Below are 18858 nucleotides of genomic sequence, written 5' to 3'. Positions count from 1 at the left end.
TGAAACCCCCAATATCCAGCCGTCACCAACTTACCATTACTACGTAGGGCGGCTACAAACGATCACAGTGTTTTATGTCCCTACAAGACATCTGTGGAACCTTCTAAAAAGCAGAATATTCCCATAGGAGTGTGTATCACATGTGAATGTAATGGAAAAAAATTTTAGAACCACTGGTCCAGACAGTTGGGAGATTTAAAGAGTTATAGGTCCCCCTGGCATTGCTCGGCCACGCAGGAGTCATAACAATCATGCTAATTATTCCTGCAAACCCCGTGGGAGGTCAGGCGGACTATGCGTACACCCGGGAAGTAAGCCAGGGATTCCCTCCCAGCGGCTGCCTCCACAGCAGTGACCTCTGCAAAGCTGCCTTCCTCACCTCCTTGCCTCTCCAGAGCACATCTTTTATGAAGGAACCCGCAGCCTTCTCCAGATGGCTCTCTGCTTACTTAAGGGAACAGGGGGGCCAAAAGGCTGTGAGCCGAAGATGAAACGGGAGTCGTGTTAATTCCATGTTAATGACAGCAGAGCAATTTTCTTACAGGAAATAACGAGTTACCTTAATCATTTTAAGTAGTTATTAGCCGCAGCCTGAAAAGGATGGTTATGCTTATCACAATACACGCACAAAGGAAATGAAGACATGAATAACGAGACCTTAAACAGATTTCTGGCGTCTTCCTTCTGGGGAGTATTAAATGGTATTAATCTTTTTAACTGACTTCAATCCTGAGACCAGAGCCATGTGAGAAAATGTTAAGTGAACTGCTGGAAATAGAGGTGGTCCCGCCAGATTTATTGGGCCAATTTACCAACAGCAGAAGTGTGCCCCACTGCTGTGAGGAAGGCCATAGAGAAGAAAGAATGACAGGGAGATGTATGGATTAATTAATAAAATGCAGATAATAGCATCTTTCCCAATATTAACACTTCTTCAGAGGCTGCTCTATCTCTGTCCCTGGGAAAGAAAAAAAAAAGCTACAATTATACTGTTTGTTGTTTCATCCCACACCACCCCTCCCTAAGATAACGATCAGAGTTTGGAAAATGAATAAAACTCAGGCAACTTCTCCGGACTACAGCCACACAATAGTAAAAAAAAAAAAACTACAAAAGAAGAAGAAAAGTGCTTGTACAAGGGTTTTACAGTTTCCAGACATGTCGAGTCATTTCTTTCCTGAGTAAGAGGATGCTTTTTCTTCCCTGTGACCAATTCTGCAAAGTCATCCATATCCACAAAGTGTATTTAGTGCCTATGATGCGACAGAGGCTATGCTAGACCCTGGGAAACAATTTCTATAAGCCACAGTCCTGCCTTCCAGCAGCTCTCATTCTAGGCGGGAGATGCTCCTATGAACAATAATTGTAACGTGGAGCCGTAAAGGCCTTCAGAGAGGTATGTTGTAGATGTGACGGTGGCGCAGAGGAACACATGAGCCCTTCCACCTGGTGGGTAAAGACTGAGTAGGGTTTTGAAGGATGAGTAGGAGTTTGCCAGTTGGACACAGGGGTAAAGGACATTTCAGGTAGAGGGAGAGGCATATTCAAAGGTACAAATGTGCAAACAGTCAGGTCTGTACAGGAAGTAGCAGTGACTTGGCATGGCTGGCATGGGCAGTTTGATGGGAAAGTGAAAGGGGGAGGTGGAGGTCATGAAGGGCTCTCAGATGATAAGAAAGAGCTGGGGTGCCACAGGAGTGTTCCCTGAGCGCGGCGGGGGCGGGGGGGGGGGGGGTGAAATGTTTAAACTGCTAACCTAAAAATGAAAGGTCTTTCGAAGTGAGAGGCAACAAGCATGTATTGAGATCAATAAGAATAGCTATTCCGGAATCATTAATTCAGGCAGAAGTCCAAATAACGTTTCTATTAGGAGACAGAAAGCAATGGACATTTCTGATAAGGGGAAGGGGAACAATTACATCAATAGAAGAAAGGTATTTTTAGTGGAGCAGATAACATAACATAGTGATGTTAATTCTCAACCATGTTTTTAAGTTTCAGTCCCGGAGCCATATCTGATTTCTTGTTATCTTTGCACACCGTTCTTTGGGAAACAAGGTTGCTTAGGCTATTTTGCCCTGCTCTTAACATTCCAAGAGTTGAGGTGCATGGCATGCCAGGCAGTTCCTTGGCATGGCAGCTCTGGCTTCTTTTTAAAGTGAGGGGATGCCAGAGGACCCGATCTGAGGGAAGTTAAGGTGGTGGGATCACAAGTGTGGCTTGGGATAGGCTGAGATTTGAAGCATAAAATTCCCTGTGAGAGCGCGTCTCCCTTGCCTAGACACAGTGATCGGCCACAGACAGTGGGGCGGCTGCGTGGGATTGCCGCGGGTCAGCGCTGTACCTCTGCCACCTGGGACTTCAGAGACCTGCTCTCCAAATGCCACAGAAGGCGAATGAGCACGAGAGGTTCCGGGGCTGGGACTAGGAGGCTGCATTTGTTCCTCGCTGCTCTTCCCTGCTCTCCATGTGGGGACCTAGAAAGCCAAGAATGGCCCTTTCGGGCACCCATCCAATTCCACGGGCCTTAAGGCCATGACCTGTTCAACTCAGAATGAGCAGCAAGAGAGATGTGTGTTTTGTGTCAGTACAAGATGGAATTAAAGAGTCTCTGTCTCTGGGACAGGCATAAGGACATGCCTCAGGACAACTGAGGTGGTTGGGGTCCCCCCACCCACTCCCCAGGCCTCCTCGCCTACAGAGTTCACAGAACTCTCCCCTCCTCCACCCCCTGAAAATAGCCAGCCCTTGGGAACTCACTTTAACTATTGAGGGACAAGATGGGAGGGCAAGGCGTCTGGCCTGGTGGAAGTCATTTCTGTTCAGTTCAGCTCCACTGGGCAGAGCTAGGCGAATAGCCCTGGCGTGGGAATCGGGACATGAGCTTTATCTGGGAATTGGGACATGAGCTTTATCTGGTTTCCTGCAGGATATCTGGGGTCCACTTTCATTTTGGCTTCTCGTCAAGAGCCAGGTTCTGGAATTAGGCTCTTGGGTTCAAATTCTAGCTGTTCAACTAATTAGCAGAGTGAGATATTGGGCAAGCTACTTCACTTCTTTTAAGCCTTGCTTCCCCATGCCTCTAGAAAGGGGGATGATGAAAATGTTACCTGACTTCATAGGGCATCCTTTGGGAGAATCAAAGAAGATAATGCTTATAAAACACAAAAAAAAGATAATGGCATGGCATTAATTACACGGCATGTAGTAGGAAACCAATAAATGTTAGCTCTATTACCATAGTGAGGGCAAGGGTCCCCCAACCCAGGTGTTAGTTACCCCTGGAAGTAAAAACATTGTAAAACAATGACTTAAACAATGGGCTGCTAATGGACTCTACAGCTCCCACATGGCATGATCCCACAAACACTAGGCATCGAGCCATCTTCTTCATGTTGGTGGTGATGGTGGTGTTAGTAGTGTGTGTGTTTGTGTGTGTGTGTAAGTGTGTGTGTGTTTGGGGGAAGAGGTAAAAAAAAAAAGTGGGGTAGAGGGGTAAACTAAGATTCTTGAGTACCTAGTACATATCTGGCATGTGCTGTGTACTGTACATGCATAAATTTATATAATCCTTTGCTAATAAATTGAACAAGTGGAAAAATAAGTAAGCCCATTCATTGGCATTCATCCTCTCTTTCTGCTTCTTCAGTGTGGTATCTTTGTGACTCCCTCTCTCCCCTGTGGCATGTAAGAACCCTGAACCAGATCTCATTATCCTCTGGCATTTGGCTTCAGTTTGACTTGCAATGATAGGCCAGAACCGATGTGGCCATTCCTGGGTCATTCAAATTAGTTCTTGACATATTGCTTTTGTTCTTTTCCACATAAGTATTGGGCCTTTCTTGGCATTTTTTTGCCCTTTATTTCCAATAATTGGGTGACTTGTATCTAATTTCTTGGAATAAGCTAATACTTTTCTATGTTTGCCAAAAGTTGTTTTGCACTCTACTCATCTTTTGAAATCTTCCTGAAGACTTTTTCTGATTTTTTTGGAAGCCTGTTTGAGGGTCCCCCATTCCTTGTGTTCTGGATTGATATGTTTTTTTATTTATTTTTTTTAAAGGAACAAAATCACTAAATAATTTGTAGTGCCTTTTATGATAAAAATTTATAGGCAGATATTCAATTATTTGTTAAACACTGTAGCATGAGGTATGTTATTGAATTTGAGTGATCTGGTCCCAGGGTTTGCAATCGGTAGCTCACTGAGAACCTGGGCAGTTACAGGAAGGGCAATAGTGTGAGGAAATTGGCAGGCAGCTGGCATTGTGATTCCTGGAAGAGTCAGACATCACAGTGAGCAAATGTGCTCTGGTAAAGAGTCTCTGTAGTTTTTGGTTGAGTGATCTGTACCAAATGCAAACTGATGTTATCACCATCCTATCCCCCTTCAATACACACCCTCTCCTTCACCTTAAAACTTATGATTATTTTCCATTGTTCGTATGATCAAGGCATAGTTCTTAACCAAGGTCTCCAAGCCTGGGTATGGCTTGGTCCCTACTTTTTTCTCTCAGGTCATCTTACCTTCATCCCCCTTACAGCTTTTTCTTCTTAAACATGCCTGCATAATGCTACATGTACTTCCTTCTGCCTCTGAGATCTTCCCTCTTTTCCTCACCTCATGCCCAGTACAGTGCCTGGAGCATGGGAGGCACAAATAAGTGCTTACTGAAAGAATCAATGAATTGAAGACATGGGAGTCGAGTCTCAAGTTTGGGATATTTTTTTTGTTTTGTTTGGGTTTGATTTGTTTTGGCCTAAACACTGTCGAATGGAGAAAACAGAGGTCACAAACTGGCAGCCAGGATGCCCAGAAACTAAGCTACACACATGTATTCTTTAGCCTTGATCCCTGCCTTGCCACCTTCTCTCACCTATACAACCTGCCCAGCCCCTGTCGTCATTCCATTTGCAACCCCAGGCTTAAACATCCTGTCCACGGAAACTTTCATTTAAATATTTGGTTTCAATTCAAGGCAATTCAAGTGACTTGGATGGAAACTCAGGAGGCAACACCCTATATACCCCCCACCAGTATGTGTTTATTTTTTAGAAGAATTACAAAACCCTGCCCTTAAAATCTCATGTTTTCCAGACAAAGACTTCTAGGTCTGAAAGGGAGTAGGAAGAGCCTCACTCAACTATCCTGGCAGAACTGCCCTTTAAAATCCAGTCCCTTTGACTGACAGCTCGGGGCTCTTTCTACTCCTCTTCCCCAGAGTCAATCCACCATGGATGGTGTTTGTGTATATTTAATGGCTTTGAAAGTATGTATTTCTGGTCATTAACTATCACACTTTAGGCAATTAATGTGTGCAGAATCAAGCCTACTTTTATGAACGTTTTATCCAAATTGCTCTGCAGCTTGATTTACAAGAGGACAGAAAGCCCTCATCTCTTACCTGATAGATGCTGTGTTTATATTTCCATTAATATGACAGTTTGAAGGGTACTCGTCAAGAGTGTCCCTTCTGAATTAACAACAACTGAATATGGGGCTTTAGCAACTGAATATGGGGTGTGTGAGGATTTAATCTTTCCTTCCTCCGTGGTGGGTGTTCATGGCCTCTGCAGAAAGCAGACGTGACGGAATAATACATCGTAAAAGTCATAATAGAGTTTCTTGCTTATAGAGTTGGAGTCTACGAAAAATGAGGGCTGTTACTCTTGGTCCAGTGGTTCCTCTGTTCTGGTCTGAGAACCTGCAGTGACAGGTTCTGCCTCTGGAATTTGCCTAATTTAACCTCTGCTATTCCCTCCAAAGGGGTCTCGCTATTCTTCAGATGAGTTGGTTTTTTTCTTCTAAAGAGGTCACCCAAGTAGCCCCCCACCCCAGCTACTCCCACCAGAATACCTGTATGATTTATTTATTGGAGTTACAAAAAAAAACTGAGTATTGAGTAAGCCAATTTTAAGGAGGAGGAGGAGGAGGAGGAGAGGAAGAAAAATATTTTTTTTATTATACATATATAGCATTACAGTTTATAAAGAGTTTTATACATGTCTTTGTTCATTCAAGTAATTAAGTACTTGGAATATACCAGACATCGAGCTGCATGGTGAAAATATAACCGGATGTATATCCACTGTCTTTTTCAAATCCTTCCCAGAGCCTAGGAGGCACAAGTGTTTGGCCTCATGTTTCAGATCAGGAAACTGAAAGATACTAGGTGATTGCCTGAGTTCACTAAACAAACAAGGAACAGAGCTTGGACTCAGGTCTAGAACTTGAGTTTCTAAGGCCCTCAAACAATTCAGTAGCACACAGCTGCTTCTTATTAAAAGAGGAGTTGGGTTTCTACTGTTTCTCTGTGATTTGAGTTTAGCTAATCCTGGGATGGACTATGAAGTGTAGCAAAGAAAAGCTTTCTCAGTCAGCCTTTAACTTTCACTGATTGCAAGGTACCTATTAATGGCCATTGCCCCTGGATATTTGACAAATCACATGTCTCTTCAGTTTAGTTATTTCCAAATGACTATAAGGGGATAAAAACCTACATGGTCCCCTGAAATGTCATTCATGTTGCACTCTGGGATCCACGTTGCACTATTGGTGCCAGCCTCTAGCGATGGAGAATGAAGTGTTCAGGACCTTTCTCAGCCTCTCATGGACATGCTTGGGTCCAGATTATCATGTGATCATTTGGAGGCTACCTTCCTTGTTCGTGGCATAGATCAGACCTCAGGCACAGACATCCCAAGCATCATATTGAAGCATTGAATTTTTTTCCTCCAAAGTACAATTCAAAACTGAAGTCATTTAAACCTGAATCATAAAACAGAAGTAACTTACTAACAGTTTCCAGTGAGTCTAAGAGATGCAAGAAGTAGCCATCACGTCAGTGAAGTCAGATGTTAAAGCCGTGTTCTCCGGCTGAAGTAAGAAGTAATTCCACTGAAATGGGCGTGAATTGGGTATAGATGTAACTTAAGTATGGGTGGTCCCTACTGAGTTGTTCATGGTTCTTTTTCCCCACGTCTTTCAACTAAATCACATTGGAAGATTTTTTTTTCAATGTTGACTTACTCTTGATTCCTGATATGAGCTCTACTTGATTGTAATGAAATAATAAAAACAAAAATATATAAAATAATAAAGTAATAAAAAACAACTTTTAACCGCAATCGTGTTGCTTTTCATTAGCTCATATTCACTTGGGCTTCTTGGATATATGATTTAAGAGACATTGGCCTAGCTGCCCCTTAAAAGTCTTCTGGAACATACTAATAAACTCATCATGACCAAGCTTCATTGTGGGGAGTAGAAGTAGGGAAAGGATTCTTGCCTTAACCAGAGGAACGGTATTGCATGACACCTCTGCAGTGATTTAGAACAAAGTGAGCCTTCGTTAATACTATGTATATGGGCTCTGAATTACTTATTCAATGAGCATTTAACAAAAGTGACCTGAACACAGCAGAACAGTGGTTTTCACCCAGCGGGGTGATCATGAGGCGAGGAGAGACAGTGCACAGGTAGTCTGAGACCATGTGTTCTGTACATCTACTGTTTTCATAGCATGAACTACACAGAGAAAAGACTGGAAAAATCTTCTTGGCAATCCAGACAATAAGATAAAGTAAGATACAACCGTGAGTGGTAAACAGACCCTGTCCTCGAGAAATATGATCGAGAAGTGCTGCAGCCTGGCTCTGCTGTTACCCATGGAACGAACAAGCCGCTCATCCTCTCGTTTCCTTTATCTGAACCCCAGCAGCCAGACATCCCTCATAGTAATAATCACCACGGCCACTTAACGAGTGCTTGCTTTGTGCCAGGCCCTGCGTCTGAATCCTGTTTCATCTCATTTATGCACTTTAGCTCATTTATATGTTTTAGCTCTTTTAATCATTCCAAGAAGGCTTTGATGATTATGTCGCAGTCACAATTCTGCATGTGAAGAAATCGAGGCTCCAAGAGAATAAATAACCCAGGACATTTGGCTGCAGAGCCAGTGAAGGATCTTCATCCGTGCCCTTCACAGGGAGGAGTCTGAGGTCATGGGAGTGTGGGGAGGCAGTGGGTGAATGCAGAGAAAGAGGGCAAGAGAAATGACATCTGGGTTGCAGGATGCCAGTGAGGCAGAGAGTTAATTAAAGTCGCCAGGGTTCAAAAAGTGCCCACAGATTCCCCGCCATCATGGCACAATGGTTGAGCATCAACTCATGAGCCAGGAGGTCACAGTTGGATCCCCAGTCAGGGCACATGCCTGGGTTGCAGTTAGGTCCCCAATAGGGGGTGAGCAGGTAGCAGCTGATGGGTGATTCTTACTCATCATTGCTGTTTCTATCTCTCTCTCCCTCTCCCTTCCTCTCTCTGAAATTAATAAAAAACATTTAAATTTTTTTTTAAGTGTACACAGAGCTCCCCTTTAAATCCTGGCAGTTAGCAGCCACTGCTCAGAAGTCACACCTGAGAGGATCAAACCTCATTGAAAGAGGCATGTCTTGCTCTGGTTTTCAGCAGGATCATAGGAAGAAAGTTAGACTTCTAGAAGCATCTATTTCAAAATGTTCCAGAAAAAAAGAAAAACACATCAGGGGACATCCTTACTCAGTAGTTCTTGATAAAGGTGTGAGAAATATGTTTCCTTAGAGGAGAGAACTCTCTAGAAGATTCTTGGCCTATGGTTTGTTTTTTTAAAACTTTTCAAGTCCAGAAACCGATAAGGAGGAAATACGTTCAATCTTCACATCATAGAAGGAAATATAAGGAACATTTGGTGTCTGCCTTTTATATGTGTGGTCCTGTCACCCCATCTATTTTATTTCACTTGCTTGATTGTCTGCCTAGTTCCTGGAAGACTGTGTGATGGATCATCTCATTTCATCCCCAGATGATTCTTAGATTCATCCCCACTTTACAGATGAAGAGACTAGGGCACAGAGGGGCTAAGCAGCTAGCCTGAAGTTACTTGGACAGAAGAGACTAGACTCAGAGTCTTGCCTTTTCCAGCATCATCCTGCACCTAAACTCATCACTCCACACATGTGCAAACCTCCGTGCAACTCGGAGAAAAGCGCCATGCGTGAAAATCCAAGTTTCATCTTTTTGGGGGAAAAATACCATATTTCACTCTGGTTTTCTAGGTTGCTGTAATAGCTGGAGCACATTTGGGGGTCTTCAGTCAATGCAATTATAGGCACTTCTTTATTTTAAACCACAATTGCATTCCATGTCTTAAAATGCAGGAACTCATCAGTCAACAGGCAGACCAGTGATAATTGCCAAACCTTAGGCTGGCAATGTGGCGGTTAGTACATTATCAAACCAAGTTCTTCTCTGCAGAATTCTCTGTGAGCTCTTGCACTTAAAGACAAACTTGTTAATGACTTTCTATAAATAAGTTCTAGTTTATAATTATTGTTCCTGCTACAGCTGCTGAATATAAAACACCTTATCCCCTCAAATATAAAACACCTTTTCTTTTCCTCTTTGCTTTCTTGTGGGAAGAAAACATTTGTACACAGGAAAGTGGGCCGGGCTCCCTGTTCGGCTGTGTGACCTGGGAAGAGTTGCTTAGACTCTCTGAGCCTTCCTTTCACCCTTTGCCTATTTCAGGAACAAATAGGGTAGTATGGGTGAGCTCCTCAAGGATATGGACTATGTAGCATTTGTCTCTGGGCTTCTGGGGTCTAGCACATGATGGGCACTTGGGACTTGTGTGTTGACTGGAAATAAACTCACTTGAGTTGACTATGCCTTGAAAAGTTTAAAGGGCTGTAGAAGTGTGAAATTGTAATCACTATCATTTAAACGAAAGAAGAGGTTAATACCTAGAGTCTTTCAACATGTGCTTCTTCCTATCACTTTAGAACACATTCTAGAAAATGAATGCCCCTGGAGTTTTTTATTCATCTCTCAAATTTAAACTGGCAGTGTTGGCTAACTATGGGACTGCCACCTGTTTTTGTAAATAAAGTTTTATTGGAACCCAGCCACACCCATTCTTTCATATCTTGTCTATGGCTGCTTTCATACACAAGCAGAATTGAATAGGTGTGACAGAGACCATACAGATAGCCCACAAGGCTGAAAATATAGGGTGTCCCAAAAAATGTATACACACTTTAACAGCTGATAACCCACTTAATTGTCACTTCTTTTCAGATCTAACTGATTTGAAATAATGGGTGAAGCCAGACTAAGCTTGGAACAAAGAAAATTTATCCTAAAGTACCACTGGACTTTTTTTATGAGGATACATAAAAGATAAAGTTTACGGTACAAAACTGGCAACAGTCATGAACTGAGGGCAAACAAATACTGAACGAAATGATTTTTGATGTTTGCGATTCCATTGCTTCACGTTATTATGGTAGCAGTGCCTGGACCAGAACAGTTATCAGGTTGAAAACAGGTGTTGACAAAAAAATTTATTCGTTTCTGTAGATTCTTTTAAATTTTGAAAATGAACTACATGTTAATAAACACTGACTTTATAATAATTCAAAGTGTGTATACTTTTTTTTCGGGGGGTGAGGGCACCCTGTATGTACTATCAGACTCTTTACAGAAAAGCCTGCTGCCCTGTGAATTATAAGGATGTGTTTCTCTTTATAAGCTCTGACTTCATCCAGTGCCTAGAATGTACATGTCTGAACAGGACAAGACAAATGGGAAAAATACCCAGGTTATGAACAGCTACCACCTTCCTTAAGTTTCTTTGGGGAACAGACTTAGAGTGAGGACCCAGAAGAAGGGGCTGCATATTCCTAACCCCTATGCCTGTAGGAACTGAAGGCTCTATCTCTACTGCTCATATAATAAATTATAGACAATAAAAACAATTATATATATATATATATATATATATATATATATATATATATAAAAGCCTAAGTGACCAGCCGACTGGCCAGTAGCTATGACGCACACTTACCACCAAGGGGCAGACGCTCAATGCAGGAGCAGAAACTACAGGCATGGAAACATGGAACAGACTGATGAATCTCAGAGGGGAGTGGGGGAGGGAGGGTGGGAAGAGATCTTATTTGCATACTAGAGGCCCAGTGTACAGATTCGTGCACTGGTGGGGTCCCTCGGCCTGGCCTGCAGGGATCGGGCAAAAACTGGCTCTCTGACATCCCCTGAGGGGTCCTGGATTGCGAGAGGGCACAAGCCAGGCTGAAGGAACCCCACCGATGCACGAGTCCGTGCACCAGGCCTCTAGTAGCTAAATATTGAATGATTACTACATGCCAGTCCCTGGGCTAAATTCTTTATATATTCTGTCTCATAAAATCATCCCCACAATTCTATGAGTTATTTAGTATTAATTTTCCTATTGATAAAGGAGAGGTCTGCCTTGCCCAATGGTATCCAATGTAGAAGCCAGGTTTTGCAATCCACGTAGCTCAGTGAGACATTTAGTTTCTGGGCTCCCATTAGAGATACACTTCAGGATTCCAGGCTGTTCCCTTACCAGCTCAGCCAAGCACCTTGCTCTCCCTGCTGCTCAGGGCATTACATTTTGTCTTATTATTGACAATCAGTATGGCTTCATTTCTACCTTGCTACACTAATATGTGCCAGGTACTGTGCTGGGTGTTGGGGACATTCTAGGGACCAATCAGAAACAGTTTTGGGGCATTGGGGATATCATGGGGCCAATCAGAAACAGTTTTTGTGTGGATGAAGCTAAAAGTCTAGTGAAAGCGATGGACATTAATCAGTCACACAATAAATGTTGAAGTAAAAGCGTGATCTGTGTTTCAAAGAAGAAAGGCGCAGGATGCCCTGAGAGTGGGTTGCGGGGATCTCTCTCAAGAGGTGAACCTTAAACTCGGATCTAAAGGAGTTCATAAATTAGTCAGGTGCAGGGGAGGGAAAGGTGTTCTAAGCAGAGGGAACAGCGTATGCACAGGCTCTAGGGAAGGAGGGAGCATGGTGTGTAAGGGAGACTGAAAGAAGGTCACTATGGCCAGAGCCCATAGGATAAGGAGACTTGGTTGGAAAAGAGGGGTCGGGGGAGGGGTCACACAAGGCTTGTGCTCAGATTTGGTGCAATGGGAAGTGACGGGGGTGTTTAAGCAGGGGTGGGTAAGGTGGTGGCCTTGTGGCTCCGAAGGCCGCATGTGGTCCTCTGATATAAGACTCTGTTTTTCGAGCTCACTAAGGGACTTCAGCTAATGGAGCATCATACTGAGAAAGACGAACTCAGGTGTGCACATCAGGGTCTGAACACACAGCTGGTCTCCCTGCCGAGGGGTGAGGGGTGAGCGACCAGCAACCTGGCACCCCCTGGGAGTCACCTCACTGCCACAAAGTGAAAATGTTCTGTGAGGCCTTCACACCAGAGGCTGCTCCCAACCTAACTGGTGACAAGAACAGCTTGCTATCAACTCAGAAGCTTGCTTGCAGCAGGTTGGCTCATTAGGTGAAGATGAATACTTATCTTTTAACTTGAAACCTGTGTTCCTTGTCACCAAAGACCGATCTTTGTCAGGGTCCACACTTCAGTTCTAGGACACAGAGAAAGCTTCGCCTTTGATCCTGAGAGAATTCTAGGCATATGGTAAACACAATTCTTCATCACCCTTAGAATGGAATCCAGACCCCCTAGCTTAGCCTGCCAGGCTCTCTGTGGTCTGGTCCTACCTCCCTGTTTGACTTCAAATCAGACCACACTCCCTCACTTAGTCGTTGCTCACTAAACATTGAATGAATGGATCTAGGAATGATTACATGATCTTGGGCAAGACATAGCCCTTCTCTGATCTCAGTTTCTTCATTTTTAAAAGAATTGGCTGGCCTGGGTTTTCTCTAAGGCCCCTTCTAGAATGAAGACTATGCCCTGAGAGAGATGTAGAATTAGGATTCATTCAGCAAACACTTGCCAACATCTCTTTTTAAGCCAAGTCCCATGACAGATACTAGGGATATGATGATGGAGATCCCTGCCCTTGAGATGTGTATTCAAAATTAGAAATAGGTCCCTATAAAGGACTGAGGGGAGGCAGTGTGTTCTGGGATGGGAACGCAAGGTGTGAGCTAGTGCCACACAATGTAGAGTCACTTCAGGTTACGCAGAATGTGGATATAGAGAAAGACCTGAATCATGGCATCCACCACGTCTGAGCACCGTGAAAAGACCAAAATTATGCCATTTCTTCCTCTAAGGCAGCCATTTCTCAGTCTTGTATTTTCAGAAAGCTTCTCTAGGAGTACACCCATCTAAATTGATAAAGAGTCAAGATTGAAAAATAATTTCCAGTCATCTGGGTTTAGCTCTTTCACATGTAATTCCAGCCAGACTAGCTGAAGTCCTTGGGGTGTCACTTTAATGAATCGCTAAACTTGGTGTTTCATCAGCATGTCATCATGAACCCCGAAGAGTTTGCTCTTGCGAGCAGTATCAACATTGTCCCTCTCCCTGCAGTCTTTTTTTTTTTTAATGTATTTTATTGATTTTTTTTTTATAGAAAGGAAGGGAGAGGGCTAGAGAGTCAGAAACATTGATGAGAGAGAAATATCAATCAGCTGCCTCCTGCTCACCTCCCACTGGGGATGTGCCCGCAACCAAGGTACATGCCCTTGACGGGAATCAAACCTGGGACCTTTCAGTCCACAGGCCGACACTCTATCCACTGAGCCAAACCAGTTAGGGCTCCCTGCAGTCTTAGTTGCTTCACGCCCTTGCTCAGATGGTCAAACATTCACTAATTGATCCCCTATTTCCTGTCCAACACCGGGATTACCTTGAGTAAGCCCCCAGTTGGGGTCAATAAAACTGCAGTTTAATGCTTAGCCAAATTATTCAACATTCTGCCTTTGGAAGGTTTGGATTTTAAAATATTACCTATAACTGGCAAGAAGTAATCCGCAGACATCACTTTTAGAACCCAGCTGCCAATGTAATACTCTGCCTAGCCTCTGTGTGTGGCTGTTCCCCAAGCCCAATTTAAGGGCAGGACAAGCAGCGACCTCCTTCCCCCAGACCCACCCACACCCAGGCACCTTGTGAGGGGTTGGTGGGTATTGGGTTGGCACCACTCTACCTGGCTGGGGAGGAACAAAGGCAACAGCTACAGGCAGTGTGGTTGCCCCGACAAGACCTGGGAGACAGGTGGAGGGGAAGCAGCACCTTTTCCCAGTGAAGCCCAGCTATTGGGGCGTGACCTGGTGCAAGTCCTCAAGCGTCTTTCCGTCTTGCCCTTGATGCCAGAGTTGTGCTCTGACAGGTGGGAACCAAAAGTCTGGCCATAGCCAAGCTGCCTTCTGGAGTCTTCTGGATAATTTTGCTTCTTTCCCCTCCATTTGGATGCCTTTTATTTTGTTTTCTGGTCTAATTTTTCTGGCTGTGACTTCTGGTACTATATTGAATAGAAGTGGCAACAGTGGGTATCCTTGCCTTGTATTGGATCTTAGAGGAAACTTTTTCAGTTCTTCCCCATTGGTTATGATGGTAGCTGTGGGTTTTTCAGGTATTACCTCTATCGTGTTAAGTTCCTCTGTGCCTTTTTAAAATAGTTTTTATCGTGAATAAATAGTGAGTTTTGTCAAATAATTTTTGAGGTTATCATGTATTTTTTATCGTTATTCTGTTAATATGGTGTATCACATTGTTTTGTATATATTGAACCATCCTTGCATCCCAGGAATAAATCCCAATTGGTCATGGTGTATAATCCTTTCAATGTGCTGTTGAATTCAGTTTGCTAGTATTTTATTGAAGATTGTTGTATCTGTATTCATTAGGAATGCTGGCCTATAGTTTTCTTGAAGTATCTTTGTCTGGCTTTGATATCAGGATGATGCTGGCCTCATAAAATGAGTTTGGAAGTATACTTCTTCTTTTTTTTTTTTGAAGAGTTTAAGGAGGATTGGTATGAATTCTTCTTTGAATGTTTGGTAAAAGTCACCTGTGGAGCTATCTGGTCCAGCTTTTCTTTATTGGAAGTTTTTTTATGACTACTTCAATCTCCATATTTGTGTTCATTTGTTAGGATTCTATTTTTTCTTGATTCAGTCTAGGTAGGTTATACATTTCTAGGGGTTTACCCAAATATTTTAAGCCCTACATGTGTATGTATGTGTGTGATTTAAAAGCACACAAAAAATCTAGAAAAATAAATTCTAAAGTGTTGAAAGTCATATTGTTTGAGCTAGGATTAGACATAGGTAGAGGAGGGGGGCCTATCACTTTTTTTCTTCTCTATTTTTTTACTTTTTTATAAAAATGATACATCTGTACTGTTTAAAAATCTATTTTAAAACCACAGCCCTGTCCTAGCTGGTTTGGCTCAGTGGATAGAGCATCAGCCTGTGGACCAAAGGGTCCCAGGTTCTATTCTGGTCAAGGGCATGTACCTCGGTTGCAGGCTCCTCCCTGGCCCGGGCCCTGATTGGAGGCAACCAATCAATGTATTTCTCTCACATCGATGTTTCTCTCTGTCTTTCCCTCTCTCCTCCACTCTCCCTAAAAATCAATAGAAAAATATTCTCATATGAGGACTAATAAAAAAAAAATTTTTAATAAAAAATAAAACCACAGCCCTAAGATGAGTCCAAGGAGAGATAATCATACCCATTTTTCAGAGGAAACGAGTGAGTCCCACGGAGGTGGGGTATTAGTCATGTGGCTCAAAATTGGGGGGAGGGGGACTCATGTGACTATATATGTATGCTGTGTTACACAGTTTTTTTAAAGAAGAGGATTTTAAAAAAAAATTAGGTAACAGAGGGAAAACCCATTTTACTGGAACACAGTTCCAGGACTCCTTTCGCCCCCAGACTGCTATTGCACAAGGTCCCAACAGGCACATTGCTGATCTTCTGGGAAGGAGGAAGAAGTTGAGTCCCTCACAGTCAGATGACCTGGGCAGGCTGGTGCTTTGGGAGCCTAAGCCATCAGCTCTGTCTCCATCAGGACCTGGCCGCTCCTTGCTCGCCCAGCAGCCTGAGGAGGATTTACTCACTGCCAGTGGCAGCTGTCGGTGCAGGACGTGGGCCCCTGCAGGGCAATTCCGCTCCTAATAAGGGAAATTCACTTTATATGCACTTTAGGGGAAATGTCCTGAGATGGAGCCAGAGCCAGATGGGCACTGAGCTGAGGAACGGCATGATTGTTACCAGAAAACATTTGCAAATGTGGATGGGTATTTTTGTATATGTGTGCATATGTGTGTGTGCGTGCCTTTTACCCACACACATCTCCTCGAAATCCCTTCAGCTACAATATTGTCTTTCCAGTTGTTCTACAAGATACCCTTATGTTAGGTGGACATGCTGTGCCTCACACATTTTAATGCTACACTGTTGTTCTTATTATTGTTTCTCCCTCCTTCCAGGTGCAGCTCATCCACTATAACCATGAGTTGTATACAAATGTCACAGAAGCTGCAAAGAGCCCGAATGGATTGGTGGTAGTTTCTATATTTATAAAAGTAAGTGTCTTGCATTCCTTTATTCTTCTCCCCTTGCCATTCCCACCACAATCAGGATATCTTTCCTCAGTCTGCTGGATGTTAGCCATAGCACAAAGGGTGGTGTGCGTGCCCAAGAAAACCTGCAGGGTGGTGATTTGACATCCACGGGATTTATGAAGAATGAGGTCCCTCTCAGCGAGACGCACACATGATGGGTTCCATTTCACACACCAGGGCCTGTCCTAGAGAACAAAAACAGTGCTGGATCCAGGCGCCACCTTATGCAGAAAAATCAGAACCAAGTAATAGGAGGGGAGGGGGTAGCTCACTGACACCCACAGGATTAAAGCCCTGCCCATCCTTTGGAAAAAGAGATGCATGTGAGATGCTCTCCCCTTGGGCGCTGCACTAAACAGCTCCCTCCAGCTTCCCCACTATAGCTCTGGGCATCCTCTTCCTCCCTCGCTCCCTCCCTCCCTCCTTTGTAAGCATCCCCTGAAGAAAACTAAGCCAAGATCACCAGTGCTGACTTTCTGACACTCTAGGGAGGCGCCACATCTTCCTAGCAGTCAACAACAACAACAAATCTCCTACCAAGCCAGTTCTAATTTGTTAAAAGGTAATTGCCATTAACATTTTTGACAGATGGAGAGAGAAAACAGGTATGCAAATTTAAAGGAAGAAAGAAACAAAGAAATTGTCTTTTCCATTGGTGGTGGGGAGCGGGGGAAGGAAAAAAAGCAATGTGTGGCATTTCCAAAAGTTGGCCGTCACTGTGCCAACCCCTTGGGAAGTTTTGGCCAGATCGTTAGAGGAGGCGCCCCAATCTGAACTTGGAATCTGATGAAGATGATCCAGCGCTTGCTACTCTGGGCTCTGAACAGAGTTCTGGTGATGACATAGCTCAGAAGAATGGGCATGGGGGGACCCCAGGTACCACTCCCTTGTGCCCCCTGAAAGCATCACCCTCTGCAACAGGCACTTCACCTGCCTGGTCCTCCCTCTCAAGACTCCATGCCTCCCCTTAATTCCTTGCCTCTCCTTAATTCCTCTCCCTCCCTTCCTGGGTGATTGACAGCAAACTACTCCCTACCCCCTGCTTAAAATCCTTTGGTCCTTCATAAACCTCATGGATGTAAAATCACCACCCCCCGGTTTTCTTGGGCACACACACCACCCTTTGTGTTATGTCTAAGACCCACTGAGATTACTGATGCAAGTCCTGGCTGCCTCCCTGTGGGGTTTTGGGAGGAACTTGTGCCCCGGACCCTGAGGTCAGTGAAAGAGGGACAGTTTGGGCCACTTTGGCCCTTAGGTTGCTTCCATTCTTCCCCTGAGCAAACCTGAAGCTTTCTGGTTAGACCTCAAAGTAAGCCACAGCATCCCTATCTTGGTTCATTATAGTCAACTTCCAGATGTTCTGTGAGTTATCCCAGCTGTGACTAGTCATTCACTCACCCCAATGCACGGATCGAGTGTGGGACATGGGCCGGCCCTGTGCTAGGCGCTCGAAATAGAAATAAGTGAATAAGGCCCTTGGTCTCTAAGGGCACACATTGTTACTAGGCCTCCCCTCCTTCTGATCTTTCCGCCTCCCCTTCCCAGCTCCCTGCAGGGGAGGCAGGAACAAAAATGAGAGGCCCCACATCTAGGTCAGCTGAGCCCTAGAGATGTCACTGTGCCCAAAAGCTGAGCCGTAGAAGGGTTGAAGTTGTTGGCTAAAAATAAGAGACTTGTTTATCTGTGGGCTTTACTTATCTCTGTCCCCTCCTCATCCCCCATCCTTCCCGTGACCACAGGGAGCTGAGATTTGGCTGTAATTGCTACTCAATCACACACCATTAACTTCCCACTTAAGCTCACTTATACCAAGTACATATTTTATCCTCTCACCCACGCAGCCAACACACTAGAGCCCACAAATCATCTGTGTGCACTTTGGAAATTTTTCAGTTATTTTTAATCAGCTCAAAGGGATCCAGTCCCAATGTTAGCAATACCCAGACTCGCCAGGTACCAGAAGCCCAAAGCACCGGACAGTGGGCCATGGCACATTCCTTACCTGCCATGACATTATAGTTTGGCTCTCCTCCTTTCCGAGGGTACGTCAGCCCACACCGGTGGCTTCGGGCTATCTTTTAAATGGCCACTGAGGATGGCAAAGCAGCAGTTGGGTTTGGTACTAAAGCTTCTGGGGTACAGCAGTGTTTCCTTTGGGACTTTTCTCTGTTTGTGGGTGGGCTTTTACAAACACCACTGAGCATTGTCACTCACCAAGCTCCCCTTGGTGTGTGTCTCAACACAACACACCCAGGACCGGTGGGAAATGAGAGACAGATGGTGGGAAAATAAACAGTCTGTGCTATTTCCAAACTAAAAATTACCTGTTGTTTATCTAATAATAATAATCACCTGCTGAATTTTTCCAACCCTCAGAATAAATCAGATTTAAAATGTTGATGTGTCACAACATCCGATTAGTAG

The 18858-nt window shown here is 44.0% G+C and overlaps 1 protein-coding gene across 1 annotated transcript in view; it reads left to right on the top strand.

Moving 5' to 3' along the window:
- CA10 (carbonic anhydrase 10) overlaps nt 1–18858 on the top strand; it is a 370347-nt gene that overhangs the window by 333616 nt on the left and 17873 nt on the right. Inside the window, exon 5 of the mRNA XM_054709247.1 lies at nt 16297–16392. Coding sequence (XP_054565222.1) covers nt 16297–16392 — 96 coding nt within the window. The remainder of the gene's footprint in view (nt 1–16296; nt 16393–18858) is intronic.

Source organism: Eptesicus fuscus, chromosome 20, assembly GCF_027574615.1.
Source record: "Eptesicus fuscus isolate TK198812 chromosome 20, DD_ASM_mEF_20220401, whole genome shotgun sequence".
NCBI lineage: Eukaryota > Metazoa > Chordata > Mammalia > Chiroptera > Vespertilionidae > Eptesicus > Eptesicus fuscus.
Note: the sequence above shows the minus strand (reverse complement) of the source record. Positions and strands in the feature narration are given on the sequence as shown.